The sequence below is a fragment of the Panthera leo genome, chromosome B3, assembly GCF_018350215.1.
Source record: "Panthera leo isolate Ple1 chromosome B3, P.leo_Ple1_pat1.1, whole genome shotgun sequence".
NCBI lineage: Eukaryota > Metazoa > Chordata > Mammalia > Carnivora > Felidae > Panthera > Panthera leo.
The window spans coordinates 120517492-120543735 of NC_056684.1; the positions used below are offsets into that span (position 1 = coordinate 120517492).

At 41.6% G+C, this 26244-nt stretch overlaps 1 protein-coding gene across 1 annotated transcript in view; it reads left to right on the forward strand.

The window, feature by feature from the left end:
* The first annotated feature begins 12732 nt into the window (after positions 1-12732).
* Positions 12733-26244, forward strand: part of ESRRB (estrogen related receptor beta) — a 234572-nt gene continuing 221060 nt past the window's right edge. Inside the window, exon 1 of the mRNA XM_042943870.1 lies at positions 12733-12837. Coding sequence (XP_042799804.1) covers positions 12740-12837 — 98 coding nt within the window. The 5' untranslated portion in view covers positions 12733-12739. The remainder of the gene's footprint in view (positions 12838-26244) is intronic.

The following is a 26244-nucleotide window of genomic DNA, read 5'->3' on the forward strand; positions in this document are numbered from 1 at the left end:
ATATCACATCCTTCCATTTCCCTCTAGTCCCTGCCCGCCATCGACAGGGAAGCATTAACAGGGAATAATCAATGGCGTTCTGTCCTGAAAATAAAAGGCTTGTCATGTCTCTCCATTTGGTGGAATGGATGTGGGACCAGGGGTCATGTGGCCAGCTTCCATCTGTCTCCTGACACAGGCACTGACTCAGACATGCTTTCCATCCAGAGGGCTGCAGCCCACAGCCAGGTGATTGCAAACTCTCCATGGGCATCAAGAAAAACAAGACTTCAGTGTCTTTGAACTCTTGTGTCAGGAGCTTGGCTAACTATCAACATGGCAGCTCAGGGGTGGCTATACTGAACTTTAATTTCTGGGTTACGTCATGGATTGATGTTCCCTAACATGATGGATGCTGTGCTTGCAGGCAAAAAGACTATGTATTTACTCTTTTGCAAAAGAATCCCAGAAATCCAGAATTAACAGGGACTTAAATCTGTGATCCAGTCCCGTTCCCCATCTTATGTGTCAACTTGTCACAATTTTCCTGATAAACTCAAAGGTTGTCTGAATGCTACTGCCTCCCAATATTGTTCATCCGTAGTCGGAAATCTCAACTCTTAGAAAGCATTTTCTTGTGCTAACCAAGATCTGTTTTCTGGTGCTCATGGCCATTACCCCTTGTATCTTTTCCATACGTTCACACTTCTTTCACTTAGACCCGATTTCCACTTGGTTCCCAACTCCTGATTCTTTGCCATTCACAATCCTGTTAAGTCCCTTTAGATTTAACCCTTATATTTGGTTGTTCATCAAAGGCCTTGACTTGGAAGCATGCCAATGGCCTTGCTTTTCAAACTCCTTGGATAGCCTCACTGTCCCTGCCTAATCCCCGACCCTTCACCTCAGAAGTGGGAAATATCCACTTCTATTTTTTATACTTGTGTTCACTTAGCTGAAGACTCAGTTTGCTGGCTTCAGAAGACATCCTTTGGACTTGTTTTAAAATAACACTAATTTAAAATCTCTTTGCATTTTTGATGCCTGCTATAGCTAAAGCCATATTTTTCCATACTGTACGTACACGATTTGGTTTTTTTTTTTTTTTTTTTTTTTTTCAACGTTTTTTATTTATTTTTGGGACAGAGAGAGACAGAGCATGAACGGGGGAGGGGCAGAGAGAGAGGGAGACACAGAACTGGAAACAGGCTCCAGGCTCCGAGCCATCAGCCCAGAGCCTGACGCGGGGCCCGAACTCACAGACCGCGAGATCGTGACCTGGCTGAAGTCGGACGCCCAACCGACTGCGCCACCCAGGCGCCCCATACACGATTTGGTTTTATTTGGACCTACTTGAAGAAAAGTACAAAAACTGCTCTTACATCTAATCTCGTTAGATTAGTTTGTTGTTCCACTTTGCAAAGATCTTTTAAAATCAGATCCTGATGTTACACACATACACCTTCATTCATGGATTTGGTGAATCTGCAGATTTGACAGGCATACCTTTTCTATGTTGGTCTCCATCCCTGGCAAAAATGAGAGGGTGAGATCTAGGACAAAGCCCTTGAATAACCTTTAGAAACTTCTCATTAGATTAATATTCATGAGGCAATCGCATTGGGTATGGTAGTTACTGATCCCCTTAATTAAACTAGCATCTATTTAACTAATTAACTAATTAAACTAGCTGTGTTCTGAATGATGAGGATTATTTATTGAGACTTACTATGTGCCAGACAGTGTTCTGGTGCTTTATGTGCATTGTCTCAATTAATCTGCATAATAACGCAGTGGGGTAGGTACTAACATTATTCCCATTTAACAGATGAGGCACGAAGAGGTTAATTAACTTGCCTGAGACAACAGAGCTATTAAGTGGCAGAGCCCAGATTTGAACCCACGTATTCTGAGTCAGAATCCATACTGTTAACCACTTTGGTATATTTCTATCTCATCCTCCACAGGGTAAAATTCTTTGTCAGGTGCCTGTGTATTCTGGCTCCTTCAAAAGCTGCATGCTTATGAAAACCGACATGAGAACTGGATTAAGCCACTATGAGCAAGAGCGTCCAACCTTGGGGCCTCTTTCCAGCCTGCCTTCCACTGGCCCCGTTTGCCATTGTTAGCTCAGTGCACCCTCTGACTTGACTGTAATTGGATATGGGATAGGTGGATAGATAAGATCATTTTCCTTCCTAGATGGCATCCAACTGAGAGACCCAGTAACCAGAGAGATAGAGACCCAGATGTCAGCTTTCCAACTAAATGGAATGCAGGGCTTTAGAGTTGCCAAGTGGGTTGCATTTCCCTTCTTGAAGGAAGCCGCCTCGAGACAGGGACAGAGTCCACCCCATTAAGTTACTACACATCAGAAAGCAGTGACCCCTGTGAGCAGGCAGCCTTCAAAAGAGAGCCCAGAAGGCACAGGTGGACATGCTCTTTTCCTTCTCAAAATGCACCAGAGAAGTTTTTCCTCCTCCCATCCCATTAATAATAAGAGTAAGCATCTTACCATTACTGAAGCATTTTCCTATTCATTCTGTCGTTCAGTCCTACCCCAACAGTTCTGTGGGAGGAGTGTTTTCTTCCTGAAGTCCCTCCACATGTTAACGTGGGCCCCTGAAACAGATTACCCCTGGGACCCAAACATGGTTCATTCACCTTGTTTCCAGCAACAGGTCTGGTTTGGGGGGTGCAGTGGGGAGGGGGAAATCTCTCCTCCCCTTCCCAAGGGGTGGGCACACTACTAAAGCTCAGCACCAGGACTTACCGTCCCAAACTTCCAATCTCGACTAGATTAATTATCAGGACAGCCTCCAACAACAAGAGACAACACCGCACGTCCACATTCCAGGAGGAGTGCCCTGACAAGACAGTTGTTCTAGCCAGTTAAGTCTTGCCCCTCCTCAGCCTGCCTCTCCACACTCCCGTCAGTTCTGTGAGTTCACCGATAGTTCCCCAGGAAATTCCACTGTTTCCCGTCAATACGTGAAAAGTCTATTGCACATACTAATATAACCGTAAGAGAAATAAGATACAAATTTTGGTAGTTACCAGGCTCTGACCCAGCCTACCCCGACTCAGCTTCCAGCCCCATTAACACAATTTTCCAGGTTTCCTGACTGGCACCTCTTCCAACCTGCTTCTACGATCCTTTAAGGGATAGCCCAAACTTGTGCCCGATAGGAGGTGATTGGGAAATGCTTTGTTGAATTACAGATAGACCTTATCCAAGGATCTAATAATCACAGCAAAGATGGAAATGATGTCAGTTTGTTGCATGTGTGTGTTTTGTGAATGAATCCGTACAACAGCCCAGTGTTTACCACTTTGTTTCCTGAGTGCTTGGAGGTTATTTAGAATTTGAGATTCTTGTTTGGGGGTCAGTGATAAGCCCCTGTATTTTCAAAATGGACCAGAAGTGGGACCTTGGGCAAGCCTATTTGAACCTCAGCGCGTTCGTCTGTAAGATGGATGGAATAATTGTGTCTATCTTATAATTTCAAACCTCTATATGGGACTTTGCAATTTAGCATTTATTCTTTCATTTGATCGAACCATATTATTTATTGGCAAAGAACAAACAAGAATGTGTGTGAAAATGCCTAGTGAAATGTAACGCACTATATCTAGGCTACTAGTTTGTTATAAAAGCTCCAACCTTCATCTTCTAGAATCTTCTACTCGCCTGGTTGCCTGCAAGATCCCTGACAATAATTTAGCAATCCCATTTGCAAGGGTTATCAGCATCCTGGAAAGTAATTCATTGAGGTAAGCGACTTTAATTCATTAGAGTAGCCAGAGAACAGGTGCACTTTTTATAATCTCTTCACTCGGGGATTTAATTCTCTCTTATCAACATTTGTGTTACCCATTTCATGGTAGAAGATGTTATTTGACAGAAAAGATGGAAGCAAATTAAGGGTATAGAAGTTCTGCCTTCTTTCTGATAAAAATCACTGCCATTCATAAACTGTGGCTCGTGTCATCTTTGTTTTTCACCTGGCCCTAAACTTAACTTTAAAAAGCAGAAACGATTTTTGATGCTTTGGGCTCTTTTTGCAAATTTCGACTCATTGCTGGCCTCAGCCTCCTGGCACTCTTTAAACCACAGCCCATCTTGTTTATTCGTTTTTGTTCACATTCCACTCTGCCAAGATTTTGAAGAACAGAAGCCCGTAAGAATAGATTCATTATTTGGGGAAGTGTGTTGAGCACTCGTTCAGGTCAAGTCCCCTTTGTCTCACTCAAAGACTGAAGCCTTAGTGCTAACCTGGAAGTGATCCCAAGGGTTTACCAGGCCATATGAAGTGTCAGAGACTCACATGAACTGTTACCATGAACTTCTGTTTTATAGCACCGCCTGTCACTGTTCTCTGCACTTCCTGCTCCTTGCTCTCTAGGTCCTTGGTTCTGTTTCTTCTTTCCACCCTTTATATTTGTGCTTGTCAGAATGCCGATAGCTGCTTATATTTCCTTTTGTTTCATCTCCCTTTCCTTTCGGTGACATCTTTAGTCACATGGGTTTGAGCTTTTGAGAGGTGCCCAGTCATGAACTACCTTTCTTAAGCTACAGAATCATTGCTAATGTGGCTAAAATTTAGTAACCAAATACACACACATTTCTAATTATCAAAGTAAGTTGTACATAGTGGCATCCTGTACACCATTTGAAAAGTTTAGAGAAGTAGACATTTTTTTTTTAATCTTAGCACCCAAAAGAGCACTCCTTGGCATTTTTGTATAATTCATCTGGACATTATGCTACGTGCCTATAGTAATAATATGCATCAAACATTTTGCATTGGGCATGTTACATAGTCTTTGCCCTATTAATATATAAATTCTTTATAATGCTATATTTAGTGCCTGCATAATACCGTGTACGTGGAATATACAGTGCTGCTATTAATTGAACTATTATTCTGTTGTTCCCAAGAATTTTTTTTCTATTTTGTAAATAACCCATGCAAAATTAGAGGAGGCACAATCCACAAGACTGCCTTCATCTCTGGCACCCAACTGCGAAGTTAGGAGCAGTTTACAAGTTGTAAGTTTGGGAGTTCCCAAGACTGCCCTGAGTTTTGATAACTCACTAGGGGGACTCACAGACCTCACTGGTAGCTATTATATTCATGGCTATAGTCTATTACAACTAAAAGATACAGATGAAAACAGCCATGGGAAGAGATTTCAGGAAAGTTCCAGACATGGATTTGTCCTCTTCCCATGGAGTCATAGACAGCATTACTTTTCCAGCAACCCTGTGTGACAACATGCATGGAATGAGTATTGCCAACCAGGGAAGCTCACCTAAGCCTTGATGTCCAGAGTTTTTTGTTTTGTTTTTTTTTTTAATTTTTTTTTTAACGTTTTTATTTATTTTTGAGACAGAGAGAGACAGAGCATGAATGGGGGAGGGGCAGAGAGAGAGGGAGACACAGAATCAGAAGCAGGCTCCAGGCTCTGAGCCATCAGCCCAGAGCCCAACGCGGGGCTCGAACTCACAGACTGTGAGATCGTGACCTGAGCCGAAGTCGGACGCTTAACCGACTGAGCCACCCAGGCGCCCCAATGTCCAGAGTTTTTATTGGAACTCCATGGTTGACAGCCTGTGTGGCTGATCTTTAGTATCCAGCCCCTCTAGACTGGATGTGTTAGACTGTCCGTTAGCCAAGGCCCCCATGTAAACAAAGACGCTCTTACCAGGCAAAACATTCTAAAGACCTAGGGATCACTTCCCAAAGCCGAGGGCAAAGGCCAGAGTGTTCTTTGGGAAAGGTGAATTCTCTACTATATTCCTGTAGTAAATATCTTTGTGCATAAACTTTGTCCACTTTGTTGTGTTTTTTTTTTAACTTTTTTTTTTTAATTTTTTTTTAACGTTTTATTTTATTTTTGAGACAGAGAGAGACAGAGCATGAACGAGGGAGGGGCAGAGAGAGAGGGAGACACAGAATCGGAAGCAGGCTTCAGGCTCTGAGCCATCAGCCCAGAGGCCGATGCGGGGCTCGAACTCACGGACTGTGAGATCGTGACCTGAGTTGAAGTCAGACGCTTAACCGACTGAGCCACCCAGGCGCCCCAACTTTGTCCACTTTGAAAGCTATTTCTTTCAAGTTTATTTATTTTGAGAGAGAGATTGAATGAGCATGATTGGGGGAGGAGCAGAGACAGGGAGAGAGAATCCCAAGCAAGCTCCATGCTCAGTGCGAAGCTTGACACAGGGCTTGATCCCGGGACCGTGAGATCATGACCTGAGCCAATATCAAGAGTCAGATGCTTAACCAACTGAGCCACCCAGGTGCCCCAATGGCTATTTCTTTAGAGTACATTTCCAGAAATGGAATTATTGGATGAAAGGATATGAACATTTTTAAGACTCTTGATACATATTATCAAAATGCTTTCTGAAGAGTGTACCGATTTATACCCCACCCCTCCCCCATCCTTTCCCAACAATGCATCAGAATATCTGTTTTATCACACCTTTACTTGCAATGGGTAGCATCACCAAAAAAAAAAAAAAAAAAAAATTCTGCCAATTTGATAGACACAAAGTGGTCTCACATGGTTTTCATCTGCATTTCTATGATTACTATTAAGAGTATATACCGATACATTTATTTTTTAAAGCTTTTGTTATGCAGGATTTTGAGCACCCACAAAAGTTGACAGAATAGCTTCATGAGCTCCCATATGCCCATCATCCCAGCCCCGTAACCACCAACCCCTGGAAATTCTGCTTCATCCATATCTCCACCTTCTCTCACACCAGTAGGTTTTTCAAGAAAATCTCTTAGACATACATCATTTTATCTTTACTATTTCAGTAAGAAATTCCAAAAAACTAAGGACTCTATTAAAGAGACAAATACAATCACCATACATTTAAAACTAACAATAATTTCTTAATGTCATCAAATATCCAGTTGAGATTCACATTTCTAATTGTTTCTTAATTATCAGAGATTTTTCTTTTACATTAAAAAAATCAGAATCCAAATGAGGTCCAGAGATTGAAATTTGTAGACACATCTTTTAATCTGGCATATGATCTTTAATTTACAAATAGATCCCGCTCCTTCCTCCTTCCCCCATCCCTCACCACTTCCCTCTTAAGATAGGACTTACTGTTCATTGCTGTAACCCTCCTGGGTGCCTATAACAGAGTCTGGCTCATAATAGATGTAGTGGGCAGTCTCTAAAATGTTCCCATGACCCCTGCCTCCTGGTCTACCCTCTTTGTACAGTCCCCTTCTCTTGACTGTGACTTCCTCCTAACCAATAGAATATGGCAAAGGCAATGAGACATCACATCCATGATTGCATTATCCAAGACTCCCTTGCTAGCAGCCTCTCTCTCCCTCCTCCTCTCCCTCTGCCTCTCTCTTTTGCTGGCTTTGAAGAAGCAGAGTTCCATGAAGTGAGTGACCCTATTGGAGAAGTTCATGTGGCAAGGAACTGTGAGTGAGCGCTCTCTAATTGTTGAGGGTAGACTCCAGCAAGAAACTGAAACCCTCAGTCTGGCAGCTACAGGGAAAATCTGTGGGAGCTTGAAAGCAGATCTTTTCTCAGTTGACCCTCTGAGGAGACTGCAGCCCCAGCCAACACCTAGATTGCAGCCCGATGAGACCCTGAAACAGAGAACTCAGTCAAGCTGTGTGCAGACTTGTAACCGACAGAAACTACAGATTATGAATGTGTGTTGTAAACACACTGCTGAGTTTGTGGTAACTAAGTGGTATAATAACTGAATGCAGCAAGTGTGCGCCATTTCTAGGTTGAACTGATTAAGTGAATACATAAGAAGGCTAGTTAGGCACCGGTCAGAATACTCTGCTTTTAGGTGAGTAGGTCTTCCAGCCATTGACCACACGGTCAAATTCCACCACCACCGCACTGCCTCTTCAGATGGTTTGTGGCCCCCATCTTCATTGCTTGAGTTGATCAGTCCCTCCTTCTAGCCAGGCCAATTATGGTATACTCTAACATCGCCCCATGCCATTCCTGAACCTTCCCTCATCATCTCCTCTCACACTGCTCGCACTGACCTCAGGGTGAGTTTCCAGAGGGTAAACCTCCTCATGAGAGCCCGCCTAAAGGCTTGTATCTTCTCAGTGGACCTCATAGTTCCTTCTGTAATGTGGACGACATTGAGCAGATGGTCTTTGGGTATCCATCTGCATTTTATTTGCCCCACAACTGTTTCTCCCTTTGATAAAATGTCCCTTCTCCTCTAGACACAGCTTCCCCAGTCTGACACCGGATGGTTGAAAATTGCTGCAAACAGCTTTAGAGTGGGACATAACCGTGCGGCCTTTTGCTGTCTCTGTGTGGTCACTATGCCGACAGGCCACCCTGGGAAACTTCCTTGTCCTTCCGCCCAGCAGCGGCCATTCTCCTCTATCTCCACAGCCCAGGGCTCCATAAACCCTCTGTTCTCCTCATGTTATTCCAGCCTGTGTTTTTAAAAGCAATCATTGTCAGAATATGCCATTTAATATGTTTTCACTTTTTACCGTAAAAAGAGAAAGCAAGGGCTGGTGGTAAGATTGCAGCCGAATAATGAAAGAATTTCTCACAGCTGTTCGGGGATATATATTTTTCCTGCAGTGGAGCGAGACGGATTCCCATCACAGCCCAGAGACTTGTTCCATGAAATCCCTCGTCTGTCATGTTCTGAGGGGAAGGGGAAGGTGGAGAAGTGTCATTATGGATGTCACTGGGCTCAGAAGTGACTGGTCAAGGTTGACACTGTAGTCCTGACGGAGCTGTTGATGGGAATTTTCCTGGGAAACCCTGCTGGCTGGTGGGGTGGGCAGCTCCAAACAGCCCCTGCTATGTGGCTGATTCCCGATTCCTTTCCCATCAGCCTGCCTTGAAGCTGACATGAGGTCCTCCAAGGTAGCTACCTAAGAAAAATACCCCTTGATCTGTTCCAAACTAGATAGACAGCAGATCACAACAGTAAGCATTCTCTGAGTTTGGCAATGAGCCTGCACCAGATGCCCGTAATTGTCTCTCCTTTCCTGTCCCCAAACTGCTGGCCTGTCTCCCTGGGACCCTGAGCAGAGTGGAATCAGCGTGGTTTCTATCTGTAGCCTGCGCATTGCACTTAAAGGGAGAGCTGCCTGGCTTCTGGGTGGCCTGCATCAGGTTTGCCAATCCAGTGTGGATGCTGCTTTAATCTTAAAATGAGAAAACTAAGGAAGACAGAAATAGGTCCATCTTGTAAGACAGAGAAGCCAGACCTCAGTATCCTCTCCCCACCCCCTTTCCTAACCTCAGGAAACAACTTGTACAAAGAGCTTTTCTGCCACGAACAGTTCTTCTTCCCCTCTTTTCCCGAAGCTGGTGGTGCCCACCCCGCCGCTGCTGCAGTGGATCAGGGAGGGAAGGCTGTGTTGTGCTGGACCGATGGCTGCGGCTCTGCCTCTCCCCTCAGGTTTTTAGTTTGCTTGGAGAAAGAAACTACGCGCCCCCACCCCGATCCTTTACATGTATTTTCCCATTGCCGGCCTCATTCCTAAAAGGATTTGAAATGTCTGACAAAAATATGAATGGTACAGCAAGGTAGAGAGTAAGAAAGAACACCAGGCAGAGGAAATAAAGGCAGAGAAAATAAGACATCCCAGTGAGGCTCTTATGCTGAAGGCCGATTGATGTCCATTTGCTAAGTTGGCTCCGAGTTTTCTGGAAGAACGAGGCATAGTCAACAACTCCCTTCACAATGTGTACAAGGTAAAAAGCAAACCACAGATATCCCTCAACTTACAGTGGGGTTGCGTCCCAATAAACCCATCCTAAGTTCAAAATATGGTCAATTGAAAATGCATTTAATCCACTCGACCTCCTAAACGTTGTAGTTCAGCCTAGCCTACCTTAAAGGTGCTCCGAACAATTATAGTAGTCTGCAGTTGGGCAAAATCACATAACACAAAGCGTATTTTATAACAAGGTGTTGAATAGGTCACGCGATTTATCAAGCACTGTGGTGCAAGTGAAAAACAGAATGATTGTGTGGTTATAGAATATTGTTAAGTACATTGGTTGTAACGCCGATGCTCCTGTGGCTGATGGGGAGCCATGGCTTGCTGCCACTGTGTTGCTGGCCCAGGAAAAAATCAAAATTCAAAATTTGAAGTAGGGTTTCTATTGAACGCGCATCACTTTCTCACCATTGTCAAAAAATTGTAAGTTGAGCCATCATTAGTTGGGTACCATCTATCTGTAGTTTGGGAGAAAGTTTTGAAGCACCAGACACATCTCTGCTGGATGTTTATTCTTTTAAATATCCGAACAACGCCATTAATAATGCTGAGTTTTATGGGGTATAAAATTATTTAAAATGTTTAACTTTCTGAGGTCGCTGTGAAGAGCACTGGAGTTTGCATTCTGTGATGGTCTGTAGAAAGAATTGATATCTTATGGACTCAAGTTTAAAAATACACATTTTTTCCCCCTCCTTCCCCTCTTCCTCTCCCTTCTCTGTCACCCTTCTTATTCTTCTTGAAAGGACTCTAGACATTTTCTACTTTCTGGAGCCGGGGAGCCCAGGCTCTGTAGCCGACTCAGGAGTTATCTGCATCATTGTGCTGTGTGTGTTCTGATCCCTCTGTGTGTGTTTCTGAGATTGTTTGTTTGTGCATGAACAAGAATAAATGTAAGTATCCAGCCCAGCTACTTTACCAACGTCAACCTTAAATCAAACAAAGAGTAATTTAATTAAACAAAGATGAGTTTATTTGGGAATAGGGGAATTGCAATTCAGGACAAGAAAACTATGGCGAACCATAGACATGTCCAAAGAGGCAAAAGGGAAGCTAGCTTTTCTTTAGGTTCTAGAAGGAGACTGGGGAGGGCTGTTTTGAACATAAGTTCGCTGGAGGAGAATGAGTTTGAGGTGGTGGTGGTTTCTGTCAGCTGCAAGTGATGGGCAGGTGGCTGTTACTGAGGCATGTGGAAACTTCCTCGAGCGGTGTGTGCATGACCCCTCTCCCTTCATGGCCTCCCGACTCCATTTTAAATCAGGTTTCCTTTATTCATTTCTGTACCAAGTTATTATTAAATTAAATGCAGTGAGTTGGGCCTAGGATTTTTCTAAGCGGTTATTTTCAAACTTGAGCAGGCATGAGAATCTCCTAAAAGCCTTGTTAAAACAGCTGGACCCCACCTCCAGGGTTTCTGACTCAGCAGGTTCAGGGTGGGTCTGAGAATCTGTGTTTCTTACAGGTTTCTAGGTGGCGTGCTGCTGTTTGTCCAGGGAGCACATTTTGAAAATCACTGTTTTAAAGAAACTTCCTCTCCTCTCCTCTCCTCTCCTCTCCTCTCCTCTCCTCTCCTCTCCTCTCCTCTCCTCTCCTCTCCTTCCTCTCCTCCCCTCCCCTCTCCTCTCCTCCCCTCCCCTCCCCTCCCCTCTCCTCTCCTCTCCTCTCCTCTCCTCTCCTCTCCTCTCCTCCCCTCCCCTCCCCTCCCCTCCCCTCCCCTCCCCTCCCCTCCCCTCTCCTCTCCTCTCCCCTAAAGAGTCCTAGGTTGAGCAATCAGTGGTGGTCCATGTGGGAGTTCCCAGTCTGATTTTTCATCTCAAGACAGGAAAAAATAGCCTTTGTCTTTTGGCTAGTAATCTGAATAATCTGAACCCAAAGTAGAAATCTGGCTGGGCAAGGTTTACAGCAACTCACTTTGGAGTCAGAACGAAGCAAAAGTTGAGACTGTGAGCATACATATTTTTTCTATTCTGTTCTGTTCTGTTCTGTTCTGTTCTGTTCTGTTCCGTTCCGTTCCATTCCATTCCATTCCATCCTATCCTATTCCATTCCATCCCATCCCATCCCATCCCATCCCATCCCATCCCATTCTGTATCACACTATAACATTCTATACTAAACTATACTATAGTAAATTATACTATACTACACCATACCATACCATATCACTCTATTCTAAACTATACTATACTACACTATACCACACTATTCTATACTGACTACTGACTGTTGAGCTTTTCCACCGTTCTCATTTGGGCAAAGTACCACGTAGTGCCACTCAGATGCTTGAGAATGTCCTGAAAATGAGAGAGAGAACATTATTCGTGTGTGTCAAATATAAGTACTATGTATCAAGACAGGTGGCAGACTAAAAAATCTATTTTGGTGGGTAAAGATTCAGGTTCCTTTCCCAGCACTGTCATCTGAAACTAAAATCACTTGCTAGTCAGAGTCCATTTTGGCCACAGTCTGCCCACTGTCACCAACCAAATAGGGTTTCGGGAGGACAAAGAACAAGCAGGGATAAAATTTCTTAACCTCATAACACCTTGCATTCTTTGGACTACTTGGCCATCTTTGCTGATACATCTTCCAGGGTTCTGCTGCTGGTGCCAGTCAAGTCAAGAGCAAGGAATCAATACCACCCTGTGCCGGTTCTATAATATGTCCACTAAATTCTCTGATACTCCTCCCTTCAGAAAGAGAAGCTTAATTTCCCATTCTTTGGCCGTAGGCTCTAGTTAGTGACTTTCTTATAATGAGCAGAATATGGCAGAAGTAATATTTTACCTGAAACTTGATCACTATTGAAGGTAGGTCATAAAAGCATTGCAGCGTCCTTCCTCCTTCCCCACCTCCTAGGATAGTTCAGTCTGGAGGGAGCCAGCTGCCATGTTGTGAGGACCCTCCAGCAGCCCTGCAGAAAGGCCCATGTGGCAAGGAGCTCAAGCCTCCTGCCAACAGCCCGTGAGTGAGTCACCGTGGAAATGGGCCCTTCAGCCCCAGTCAGACCTTCAAATGACTGCAATTCTGAAAAACGTTTTGACTGCAACCTCATGAGAGACCAGGAGACACCACTGCCCAGGTAAGCCATTCCCAGATTATTGACCCACAGAAACTGTGATATCATAAAAGTTTGTGAATATCTTCCCCCCTTTAGTCGATTGCCTTTCATTTTGTTGATGGTTTCCTTTGCTGTGCAAACGCTTTTTATTTTGGTGTAGTCCCATAGTTTATTTTTGCTTTTGTTTCCCTTGCCCAAAGAGACATACCTAGAAAAATGTTACTAAGGCCAGTGTCTGAGAAATTACTGCCTATGTTTTCTTTTTCTTTTCGTTTTTAAAGTTTTTTTTTAATGTATTTATTTTTGAGAGAGAGAAGTGCACGAGCAAGGGCACATGAGTGGGGAGGGGCAGAGAGAGAGAGAGGGAATTGGAAGCAGGCTCTGCACTGTCAGCATAGAGCCTGACACGGGACTTGAACGCACAAACTCTACGACCATGACCTGAGCCAAAATCAGGAGTCGGACGCTTAACCAACTGAGTCACCCAGGTGCCCCTGCCTATGTTTTCTTCTAGGAGTTTTATGACTTCCTGTCTCAGTTTAGGCCTCTAATCCATTTTGAGTTCATTTTTGTGTGTGGTGTAAGAAAGCGGTCCAGTTTCATTCTTTTTCGCTGTTCAGTTTTCCCAACACTATTTATTGAAGATACTGCCTTTTCCCCATTGTGTATTCTTGCCGCTTTTGTCACAGATTAATTGACCATATAAGCGTGGGTTTGTTTCTGGGCTGTCTGTTCTGTTCCATTGATCTGTGTGTCTATTTTTATGCCGGTACCACACTGTTTTGACCACAACAGCTTTGCAGTAGATATTGAAATCTGGGATTGTGATACTTCCAGTTTGTCCTTCTTTCTCAAGGTTGCTTTGGCTATTTGGAGTCTTTTGTGGTTCCGTACAAATTTTAGCATTATTTGTTCTCGTTCTGTGAAAAATGCTGTTGGTATTTTGATATTGGCATTTTGTATTGAATCTATAGATTGCTCTGGGTAGTATGCAAAAGTTTGTTATTTTAAGGCACTAAGATATGGGATAATTTGTTACACAATAATGTAAAGCTAATACATTACAACAAGACAGACCTTTAAAACACCACTGCTGAAATTCGGATCCTGTCACATTCTTTCAAAGAAACTTTCAGTGACTCTTCATTACCTCACATTACATTCCCACTGCTCAGTTAGGCGAGCAAGACCCTCTACATCGTCTCCCACAACTTTCCTACACAGATTCAACTGAACTATTCGGTGTGCCCCAGATACCCCTCAGACTTTCATACCTTTGCCGACTAGTCTGAAATTATTTCCCAGCTCTCATCTCCACCTTATGTATGTTAACTAACTTGAATTTTAATTAATTAATTAATTGATTGATTTTTAAAAATCCTTGTTATCCTCCAGGTCCTATCCCTAAATCCGCCTTCTTCTTGAAACTATTTCTTAGTCTCTCAACCAGGTATTTCTCTCTTTGTCCAACCCCCCCTTGTATTTTGTGCCTCTGTCTGCTGCCTACCCAGCAGCCTTTCCTCTTGACTCATGCCGGCAGAGCCCTGGTTTGATTTGGGTAATCATTCCTCATTTTGACCAGGGGAAAATTTTGATTAGTTGAAGCCACCCATAGTGGTCCCAGTGCCCTTTGCAGTGATTGGTGCAGGAATGGTCATGTGATACAGTTCTGGCCAATGAATTATGAGGAAATGTCTGCATTCTGGTAAAGGCTTTTTCAAGTAAAGATTAAAATAAATATTTTTAAATAAAAAGATATCATGGGCGAAACAGTTCTGCTGAATATTATCTGCGTGGGGGTGATTTCTAGAATCATGGCAACCATCTTATGAAGGGAGTTAGCCCAAGGATGGATGAACACAAGATAGGAAGAACCTGGGTTCTTTACGATTTTGTCAGACCGTGAATTAGCCAATCATGTTATTGCTCTACCTCTGGGCTTCCTCCTATGTGAAGTCCTTTTTTAGAAATTCTATATTAAGCCAATTAGTTTGGTTTGTTGTTACTTGCAGCTGAAAATGTCCTCAGCACAAAAACCCGATGATGGTACTTTTTAAGACTTAAAATTATCACCATACTCATTTTTCCTTATATTCTGTTATATCTGGAGGGCAGGGATTTTACTTTCATTGAGGTAAGACATACATACAGAAAAAGATAAAAAGGGGCGTCTGGGTCGCTCAGTCGGTTGGGCGACCGACTTCGGCTCAGGTCATGATCTCGCGGTCCGTGAGTTCAAGCCCCGCGTCGGGCTCTGTGCTGACAGCTCAGAGCCTGGAGCCTGTTTCGGATTCTGTGTCTCCCTCTCTCTCTGACCTTCCCCCATTCATGCTCTGCGTCTCTCTGTCTCTAAAATGAATAAACGTTAAAAAAAATTTTTTTTAAATAAAAAAAAAAAAAGAAAAACATAAAAAGCCTCTTGGTAATCCCAGAGAAAATACCTATAGAAGTTACAGAAAAGAAAAAGGGAAAAGAATTGAAAACTATCAACAACAACAATAATAATAATAAAGATTTTGTTTTAAAAGGAAGGCAGCATGAGAGAAAGAGGGACAGAAGAACTATAAGACAAACAAAAAACCTGTTTTAAAAATAGCAATAGTAGGATGTGAGGGAGATCTGGCTACGACATCTGTCACCCCATTGATCACCAGTGTTGATTCAGCTGATCTGGCAGGCTAGGCAGGTGTCTCCTTCCTCCCTTACCGCTCCATGTGCATCCCTCCCAAAGCTGCGAGCTTGGTTGGAGAGGACGACCTTCCCTGATAGAGGAGGACCATTCTTCAGTCAAGAGTGCGTGAGCAGCTGCACTCCCCTGCTAGAACCTCCAAACAAACTATCAAGGTCCATTTGTAGGAGAATATAGGGTAGTCAAGCTTCCAAAGCTCCAGACACATCCAAAGGAGGCCCTGAATGTGGCAGTCTGCCTTTCTTTAAAAAATAAATAAATAAAAATAGCAATAGTAAATCCTTCCCTAATTACTTTAAATGGAAATGGACTAAACTCCTCAATAAAAAGATACAGATGTTTGAATAGATAAAAAACCCAATATCTAACTGTATGCTGTTTATAAGAAACTTCACTTTAGATCTAAAGACCCACATAAACTGAAAGTGAAGGAATATACAGGATATTGCAAGCAATGGTAACCAAAAAAAGCAGGAGTGGCTATATTTATATCAGACAAAGTATAGTTTAAGTCAAAAATTGTCTCTAGAGACAAAGAAAGTCATTACATAATGATAAAGGGATCAATTCAGGAAGATATAAGAATTGTAATATACACACACACACACACACACACACACACACACACACACACACATACGCACACATACACACACACATACACCCGACATCAGAGCACCTAAGTGTATAAAACAAATACTGACAGATCTGGAAAGGGAAATTGACAGCAGTACAATAATACTGAGACTTTAATACCCCCCTTTTAGTAATGCATAGAATATCAAGATAGAAAATAAAGAATGAAACAGTGGACTTGAACAACACTGTAGACCAAATGGACCCAATAGACATATACAGAACTTTTCTCCCAGTAGCAGAATACACATTCCTGCCCCCAACAAAGAAAAGCCCAGGGCCAGATGGCTTCATGGCTGAATTCTACCAAACATTCAAGTAAGAATTAATACTAATCCTTCTTAAACTCTTCCAAAAAATAGGAGTAGAGATAATACTTCCAAACTTATTTTGTGAGGCCAGCATCACTCTAATACCAAAGCCAGACAAAGACACCACAAGAAAAGAGCACAATAGACCACTATCTCTGATGAATAGAGACGCAAAGTCCTCAAGAAAATACTAGCAAATGAAATTTAACAACACATCAAAAATATTATACACATGAACAAATGAGGTTTATCCCTGGGATGCAAGATTTGTTTAACATCAAGCAATGTGATATACCACATTAACAGAATGAAAGATAAATCCACGTGGTCATCTCAATAGATAAAAAGCATTTGACAAAAGTCAACATCCATTTGTGATAAAACTCTCAACAAAATAGATATAGAAGGAAATTTCCTCCACATAAAAAAGGCCACTTATGAAAAGCCCACAGCTAACATTATAAGCAATGGGGAAAACTGAAAGCTTTTCCTCTAAGTTCCAGTATAAGGCAAGGATGCCCACTCTTACCATTTTTACTCAACATAACACTGGAAGTATTACCACGTGCCAATCAAACAAGAAAGAGAAATAAAAGTCATCTAGATCAGAAAGAAAAAAGTAAAGCTGCCTTTATTTGCAGACAACATGACTCTATATATAAAAAACTCTAAAAAGCCCATAAAATACAGCTAGAACTAAAACATAAATTCAGTAAAAATTACAGAATACAACATCAGCATACAAAAATCAGTTGTGTTTATTTACACCAATAATGATCTATCCCAAAGGGAAATCAAGAAAATAATCCCATTTATGATAATATCAAGAGTAAAACAAGAGTAAAATACTTAGCAATAAATTTAACCAAGGTAGTAGAAGATCTGTACACTGAAAACTATAAAACATCGATGAAAGAAATGGAAAGCTATCCTGGGTTCATAGAATGGAAGAATTAATTTTGTTAAAATACCCATGCTACTGAAAGCGATATAAGGATCCAATGCAATCTCTATCAAAATTTTTCATGGAAATAGGAAAACAATTCTAGAATTCGTATAAAATCACAAAAGGCCCTGAATAGCTGAAACAATCTTAAGACAGAAGAACTAAATTGGAGGAATCACACTTCCTGATTTCAAATTATACTACAAGATATAGTAATCCAGACAATATGTTATTGGCATAACACCAGACGTGTAGACTGATGGAACAGACTAGAGAGCCCAGAAATAAACCCAAGTTTTATGGTCAACTAATTTTTGACAAGGACACAACAGGGAAAGGATAGTTTCTTCAACAAATGGTGTTGGGAAGACTGGATACCCACATGCTAAAGGATGAAATTGGACCCTCATCTTACACCATACACAAAAATAAACTCAAAATAGATTAAGGACTTAAATGTAAGACCTGAAACCGTAATACTCCTAGAAGAAAATACAGGGGAAATTTTCCTTGACATTGGCCTTGGTAATGATTTTTGGATATGACACGTAAAGCTCAGGTAACACAGGCAACAATAAACAAGTGGGACTATATCACACTAAAAAGTATCTGCACAGCAAAGGAAACAATCAACAAAATGAAAAGGCAAGCTATAAGTGAAAGAAAATATTTGCAAATCATATATATAATAAGGGTTAATATCTCAAATTTATAAAGAATTCCTACAACTCAATAGCAGAAAAATCAACTTGATTAGAAAATGAGCAAAGGACTTTAATAGACACTTTTCCAAAGAAGACATGCAAATGGTCAGCAGATACATGAAAAGGTTCTCAGCATCACTAATCATCAGGGAAATGCAAATAAAAACCACAATGAAATATCACCTCACATCTGTTAGGAAGGCTGTTAGGGAAAAAAAGATAAAGTACTGGTGAAGATGTGGAGAAAACTAAATGCTTATACACTGTTGGTATGAATGTAAATTGGTAGAGCCATTATGGAAAACAGTATGGAGAGTCCTCAAAAATTAAAAAATAGATCTATGATATGATCAGCAATTCCTCTTCAGAGCATCTACCAAAAGGAAATGAAATCAATACCTTGAAGAGATATCTGCACCCCCGTGTTTATTGCATTATTCACAATAGTCAAGATATGGAAGCAACATAAGTGTCTCTCAACAGATGAGTGGATAAAGAAATTGTGGCATGTATATGTATGTGTATACACACACACACACACACACACACACACACACACACACACACACACAATGGAATATTATTTAGCCTTAAAAAGAAGAGTTTTCTTTTACAACATTTGCAACAACGTGTATGAAACCAGAGGACATTATGCTAATTGAAATAAGCCAGACACAGAAAGACAAATGCCTTATGATCTCACTTCTAAGTGGAATCTTTTGATTCAAATATATTGAAGCAGAGAGTAGAACCATGGTTATTGGGAGTGGGAAGATTGGGGAAATGGGGAGACGTTGATCAAAGGATACAAAGTTTCAGTTATAAAAGATGAATAGGTTTAGAGATCTAAGGTACAGCATGATGACTATACTTAATAATACTGTATTGTATATTGGAGATTTCAGGTACTTTTACTACACATTAAAAAATAGTAACTACGTGAGGAGATGGGTATGTGAATGAGCTTGACTAATAATCATTTCACTGTGTATATGTATATCAAACATCATGTTGTACATCTTAGATGTATACAATATTTATTTTAAGCAGTAAGAAAATAAAGGTTTTAAAAGAGAAAAATACAGGAAATCCAAGTCCTAACTTGATAAATGTTCACAAAGTAACACATCTAAATAACCAGCATCCAGATCAAGAAACAGTATGTTATCAGTGCCCCAGAAGCCATTCTTGTACCTGCTTCAATTTAATCACCCATCCCTTCCTCCCAAGGGTAACCACTGTCATTATTTCTAACAACAATGAACAGTTTTGCCTGTTTTTAAACTTGGCATAAATGGAAACATGTAGCATGTACTCCTTGAGTCTGGTTTCTTTTGCTTATTGTTATGTCCGTGAGATTCATCCAATTTGTTGTATGTATTGGCTCTTCATTCTTACGGAGATACATATTCCATTGAATAAATATCCCACAATGTATGTATTATTATACTGTGATGGACATCTAGGTTGTATTCAGCTTGTGGCTATTACAAATAGTATAGCTATGAATATTCTTGTATATTTCTTTTTTTAGTGAATATATGTACACATATCTAGGGGCTGATTAACGGGTCACAGAGCAGGTGTGTACTCAGTTTTGATGTATATATTGCCAAATGACTTTTCAGCTATTGTCCTTTAAATTCATCTTTGTATCCCCACTCTTTTTTTTTTTTTTTTTTTTTTTTTTTTTGAGAGAGAGGGGCGGGGGCACAAGTGAGCAAGGGGCAGAGAGAGAGAGAGAGAGAGAGAGAGAGAGAGAATCCCATGAGGGGCAGAGAGAGAGGGAGAAGAGAGAAGCAGGGTTCACCTAAAGTGGGGCTCGTGTTTTACCCGAAGCGGGGCTCATGCTCGAGCTCACCCAGAGTGGGCTCGTGTCACCCAATGCGGGGCCCGTGCTCACCCAATGGGGACTTGAACTCACGAACCACAAATCATGACCTGAGCCAAAGTCAGATGCTTAACAACTGAGCCACCCAGGCGCCCCGTATCCCCACTCTTATGCTCACATTCTCTTGTATACTCTCTTGTCCCTGTCCTCTCAGACAACATACTGTGCACATAATGGGTACTTAACAAATAATCATTATATAATTATATGTATATACATACACATATACACTTTTGTGTACGTACATATTTATCTCCATACTTTATATAATAGAATTAAATATAGCAAGCCTACCCTAGCCAGCCAACTGTCAAGCATGCAAGGCTGGGGTCATGAAGGATATGAGGTCAGTTGGAGGTAGCTGGAGATCCCCACTCCCATTTGGAATTTGAATCAGCAATGGATTCATCCATAGGTGTAGTTCAGTTGCCCTTGGTCTGAATTCTGGAAGTTGCTACAACTTCTTTCTTGTGGTAGTTGACAAAATGGAAGTAGGTCTTTGTAAGGAAGAGTCCTTAATAAAGAAAGGTGTTTCTTTTTCCATAGTGCTGGAATGGAAGAAGATGAGCCAGGTTAGGATGCTTGGAGAAGAAAAACAAGATTGTTGGTGTGAGAACAGTCCAGTAAAAGCTGCCAGGCCAAGGCTCTTAGATGTAGTATTGATTTTCTTAGAATCATTTTTGTTGTCAACAAACTACCTTTTCCTCAATGATTTTTCTCATTCAATCTTTAGAAAGAACTTGGTTTGCAAAGTGATATTAATGCTGCTCTTCTGTGAACTGTCTCCCCAAACTAGGAACAAGTTTCAAAATTTCTATAAAGGCAAATATTACACTGTTAGGAAATTTATTTTGTTTGGTTGTTTTTTCAGTATGTATGTATGTATGTATGTATGTATGTATTTATTTATTTATTTATTTATTTATTTATTTATTTTAAGCTAGGTTCCATACCCACTGTGGTACTTGAACTCAAGAGATCAAGAGTCCTGTGTTCCACCAACTGAGGCAGCCAGGTGCCCCAGGGGAGGGTTTTTTTTTTTTAAATCACAGGAGTACACACTAGTGTGTGTATTGCAGTTTGTTTCCATCTTGATTTGTCCTAAGATGGTTACTAGGAGTTACTGAAATTTCATATTCGTAAGGTTCCATTGGCGTATTCCCAGGGTCACTGGGACTTCTAGTCCAGGGTCTGCTAAGCCATCTGGAATCTGCACAGTCCTTGGTCACATTGCAGAGTAACCCTGGACATATATACATAGAGTCAAGATTCCCACAGCTTTTGAAAAGGACAATTTATGATCAGTGTGCCATCAGTCATCAGTGTTATCTTGAGTCGGTCGGCATTTTTAATACTGGTCGTATGAAAAAAATTCTTTGTAGTTACTCATCATTTGCCCTGAAGGACCAAGAAAGGACTCATGCTAGCTAGTTCTTGGCCCATCGATCCCACACAGCCCAACAGTGGGACTATAGTTGCTAAGAAGCAGAGTCCTACACTACTAGAGTAAATAGGAGTGGAAGCCCTAATCCTCTTTGTGCAGATATTTAAATCTTCCTGCAGGCCTTGTGTTACATGGTAAGAGGTAAAGACATGCCCTGAAGGAGCAACCATTGAGCACAGCACTAGCCATGGCCGTGCAGAACTGGGAGTATGAGTAGTGGAGTGAGTTTGGTTGAGACTATCAAGTACCAAGTATGTTGTGGTGGCGGCTAGGTGTGGGTGTTGGAGGTGGCCAAGGTTGGAAAAAGCCCAGGTCAAACCATTGTTTTGTTATTTCTCGTCTTCTCTTTCACTACAGAAAGATTTTCAATCACCTTGTACAGCTTATATATATACACACTTGTCAGATAATTTCCTTAAAAAGTAATCAGTAAGCCAGGAATTGATTTATAGCTGAAGTCAGTTTCTATGAATGTTGCTTGGTTCCAAATATATATTTCAAAGCTCTGTGTGATATTATAGAACCATACAGAGATCAGAAAACATACAAAGATCAGATCTTGTCATTTGTGAATTTGGTGAATTATGCCATTTGAGTCACCACCTGAAAGTATGTTGTCCTACAAATCTTATGCATTTCTCAAAATAAAGGCAGTCTTCAGATAACCCAGGTATCCAGTTGCCTCTTCGTTTTAACTACTTAATATATTTTGTATTAATCTCTACCTTGCCTTTCTTAGTCCTCAATAGCTAAGCATTACTCTAACCAGGGTCCCAGTTGATTATTTTTTAAATAAGTGTGGTTGTGAAGGTTGCTTATAAAGGTAGTTACACATCCTGAACTCCTGCAGGGCATCAAAAGACAGAATTAGACATGAGCCTCCCCTTCTGTGCTCACCATGAAAATATTAAATAGGATAGAGGCATGAGGAAGGCGCAGGAACACACACCTTTGTAGTTGGGTTTTTCCACTGGAACCTGCAGATCAGTCTTCATTTTGTGGAATATTTTTACAAATGTGTTTACTGACTGAGTTTTAGAAAGGTAGGTATACCTGTGGTTTATCCTATGGTAGCTACCAGTAGGTTTAGGATTTCCTGCCTAATGTGTTAACTAGGTGTCATGAACCTGCCATGCCCAGTAAGCAATAAAAGGCCACCAGAACCTGAGGAAATACCTAATGCATAGATCATAATTGACATATCTAGTTTGGTCTTGGATCAAAAGTAGACAAATTTAGAAAGTCCACTTTACTTCTGTGGTTGGTATTCTTTAAACTGCTAAAGAATATTCTACCAAACACAATTTTTAGCATTCCAGCCTGTGGTAGAGGCATTAGAGATTGCCAAATACCACACAAGCATTCTTTCTACTCCTATGAATAGAACTTTTAAACAGAGCCACTTTCCATACTGTCAGGGGGAAATGTGAACTTGACTATAATTACTGCTCTAATATCTTCTACCCTCCTAACTATTTGAGGTCACCCAAAGCTTGACTGAAAGATACACTTGGTGAATGTGAGAGTCTACTGGGAATGACAGGTGGGAATGAGAATGTTTGGAGTTGGAAAAGGAAGACAGAGAATTGAATAGAGGATATAGCTGTCTCAGTGTTGGAGTCAGGTCCTCAGAAAACTGGAGAAAGACTGTAGCTCAGACGAGCAACAATGTACTGAGACATCTTGGGGCAGGGAGGATGCTGGGACTAAAGCCCTTGGTAAAAGCCTTCCCCTTGCATACGTAATTTCACATACCTAATGGCCAGGGTGCCTTTGTGGTGTAAGGAAAGGAGAGATCATCGGGTAAGCAATCAGAGTCATTGTCTCCTCTTCCAAAGGGACATTCATACCAGAAGGAAGATAGCCTTTATGGTTCTTAGAGCTCACTGCTCACAGTTGATTATGGTTGGGAAAGAGGAAGGGAGAGAGTGTCACTGTTTCTATATTCACCCCAAATGTCCTAATACCATCTCTGTTCCCGTCATCGGAGTGACTCCTTTTGTTTTTGTAAAGTGTGTTTGTTTCACGGAAGGTCTTTATCTTCATGCCCCTTGCAGATAGAGCTTTCTACTTGTTTCTAACCACACTTTAGTGGCAAAGAATCCAAGAAAGATGATGAATTAATTAGTGTTATTGACTTCCTAAAAGGATGAGCAGTTCATCTTAGAGTCCAGTAATTTTCTAAAGTGAGAGGAAAGGGTTTATGCACATAGAGATGTGCATATATAATGAACTTTCAGATGTATAGAATGTAACACACACTGGAATCATTCTTAAAAAATTAAACAGATTCTCATTTAGTTTTGTCATATATCCAGTCAAGCCTGGAAAATGGCTGACGTGACTGGTCATTTAGGCAAGCACTCGTCCTGGTTCCAGGGCCAATGTTATGGTGGGCTTCTAGTGTATGTGAGACAAACACACAAACAATCCAGCAACACACATCATTTTAGCTAACACACTGAACCTTTTCTTCTCCCGCCAACCTCCCTAGCCCAGGCAACCTCTCCCAGCTCTTTAATTCAAGGCACTAACAGTAACATTAACACATTTTGGCCTCATTTCCTCTCTCTTTTTCTATCCATTCTTAAATGGATATTCTGGGGAGTAGGCAAACGGTCAAAAACAAAAATATTGTGGGTGATTTTTTGGAGAGAAAAAGATCCTTGGAAGTGTATAAACAGAGTGGGAGTGCCTTTTATATTGGAATTAGTTACATGTACTTAGGAAATATGGGGCCAATCTCTCACCTCCCTCCTTCTCCTTTCTCCCCTAAATCCAATTCCACTCTCTCAACCCCATTCCCAGACTTATTCACTGTTGGTCATCTTAAAGTAGAAATTATGAGTGGGGAGGAGAGAGCGCACCTGCACGCATAACTAGTTTTGACCTTGTTTGCTTATGGTGTATGTGTTAGTGTGTGTGCACCTGTACGTGCGTATTTCTTTATTCTGTTTGCATGTACCTCTAATTGATCTTGAAAAGAAGGGACAGTTAAAGAAGACGTTAAGGTGAAATGAAGCCATAACTGCAGCTGGAGACTTTTATTAAGTGTGGCAAAGTTCCCTGGGCTGCGCTGAAATTGTTTATTGATTTTGGTATGGCTGGGTGCTCGGGAGTAATCGCCCAGAATGCCGCTAGAGAGAGCGTCTTGTTAGCTCACGCTCGGCATCTCCTCAGCACAACGTTCACTCTGGAGCTTGCCTCTTTAACCTGTAAATAAATACCCTGGTTAACTCCTGAGATGCCTCTGCCTGAGACCAGAGCCACTTCTGACCTGAACGTGTGCACCCCCAGCAGCATTTAAAGACCAATGGGGTTTAGTTTTTTCTACTGAAAAGTGTTGTCTTGATGAGCAGGGAAAACAGGATTAGGTTTGATGTTGAAGACACATATCATTTTCCATTTTTATTGTGTATTTGGTTTGTTTCTTCTCATTTGACTTTCAGTATTAAGGTGGGAAATTTGAAGAAACAAAGGAAATTGAGATTTTTCAGCAGTGGCTTCACTGTCCCATCCTCGTGTCTTTCCTTTTGTATTTGTCAGTTTCATGGGCGTTGCCCATGGCTGGGCCTCCCTGTTTTCCCATCAGTAAAACTAAACTTTGCCCAGGGTCTCAATAGGGTAAGCGTGGAAGGACTGTTCTCCAAGCAAGCAGTCCTATGTAGGGCAGCTGTGTGGCAAGAGCAGGGTGTGCACAAGGTCCCATGGTCCATGCCCTCAAGCCAGCGAGGAGGTAGGAAGAGAAGCCTGGTTCCAGGATCATCCAAGGGAGGGATCAAATTGTGGGAGAAGATCAAGGATGTCTGGGAGAGCTGAGAGAGGCCTGGCTTGCCCTGAGGACATCCTGACTCTGAAGATAGGTAAGGTTAGTGTCTCTTGGGGTCCCCAGGTTGACTCTGAACAGAGTCACATTCCCGAAGGTATTTTGCTGCAGAATTAGGGTTGGCGCTGATGGGGAGTTGCATTGGTGGATATTATTCCACATTATCCAATTAAAATACCCCCATAGTTATTCTCTCCTGGCCTTTGCGATCCTTCTGCAATTCCCAGGCACTGTTTTTTACAAGCTCCCATCACATGCTACTTGCAGCATGTACAAATGGCTCCAAAAATAACAGAGCCTACAGAGCACCTGGGACCAGAGACTTATGGTGGAATTCTTTGGAACTAGTAGCTATTCAAAAATTACATGCTGTGCATTGCTCCTTTTCTAGTTATCCTTAAGCACTCTCTCTCAAGATGCTGATGTAATGTCATCTCCTTTGTGATTCCCTCTGTGTTTATCTGCCTCCCCAACCCTGACTTAGTAATTATTTTTTCCTGAAATCAAAGAGTAGCATATTTTCTCATTCTGTTCTGACCACAATGAGTTTTTTCTTCCCTCTGAGTTATCAGTTACCTGTTCTTAGCAATTATCCTATCTATTTCTGTCAGTTATCTGAGAGAACCAGAGGTTCTCTGGAAAGTACCACCTTCTGAATATTTCTAGTTTCCTACCTCCCTCATCCTGAGTATCATGTAATCTGTGCTCTGCTTACAGGGGATGACTCTGCTTATAAGGAAGGGAGTGAGATGAAACACAAAGCATAGAAGACATGGGTTCTACCCTTCAACCACTACTGGTTATGCTTATCACTGCTTTTTCATGCCTCTACCAAGGCCCCTGTAAGAGAGGGTTCGTATTTGTTCCCCATCCACATTGTCAGTGTTGGTCAAGACAAAGGAGGGAGTTGGAGGTTTGAAAATGATATGGACCAAGCACGAACTCAATGACGAGGGCCATCACCCAAAATCTCGGTACAAT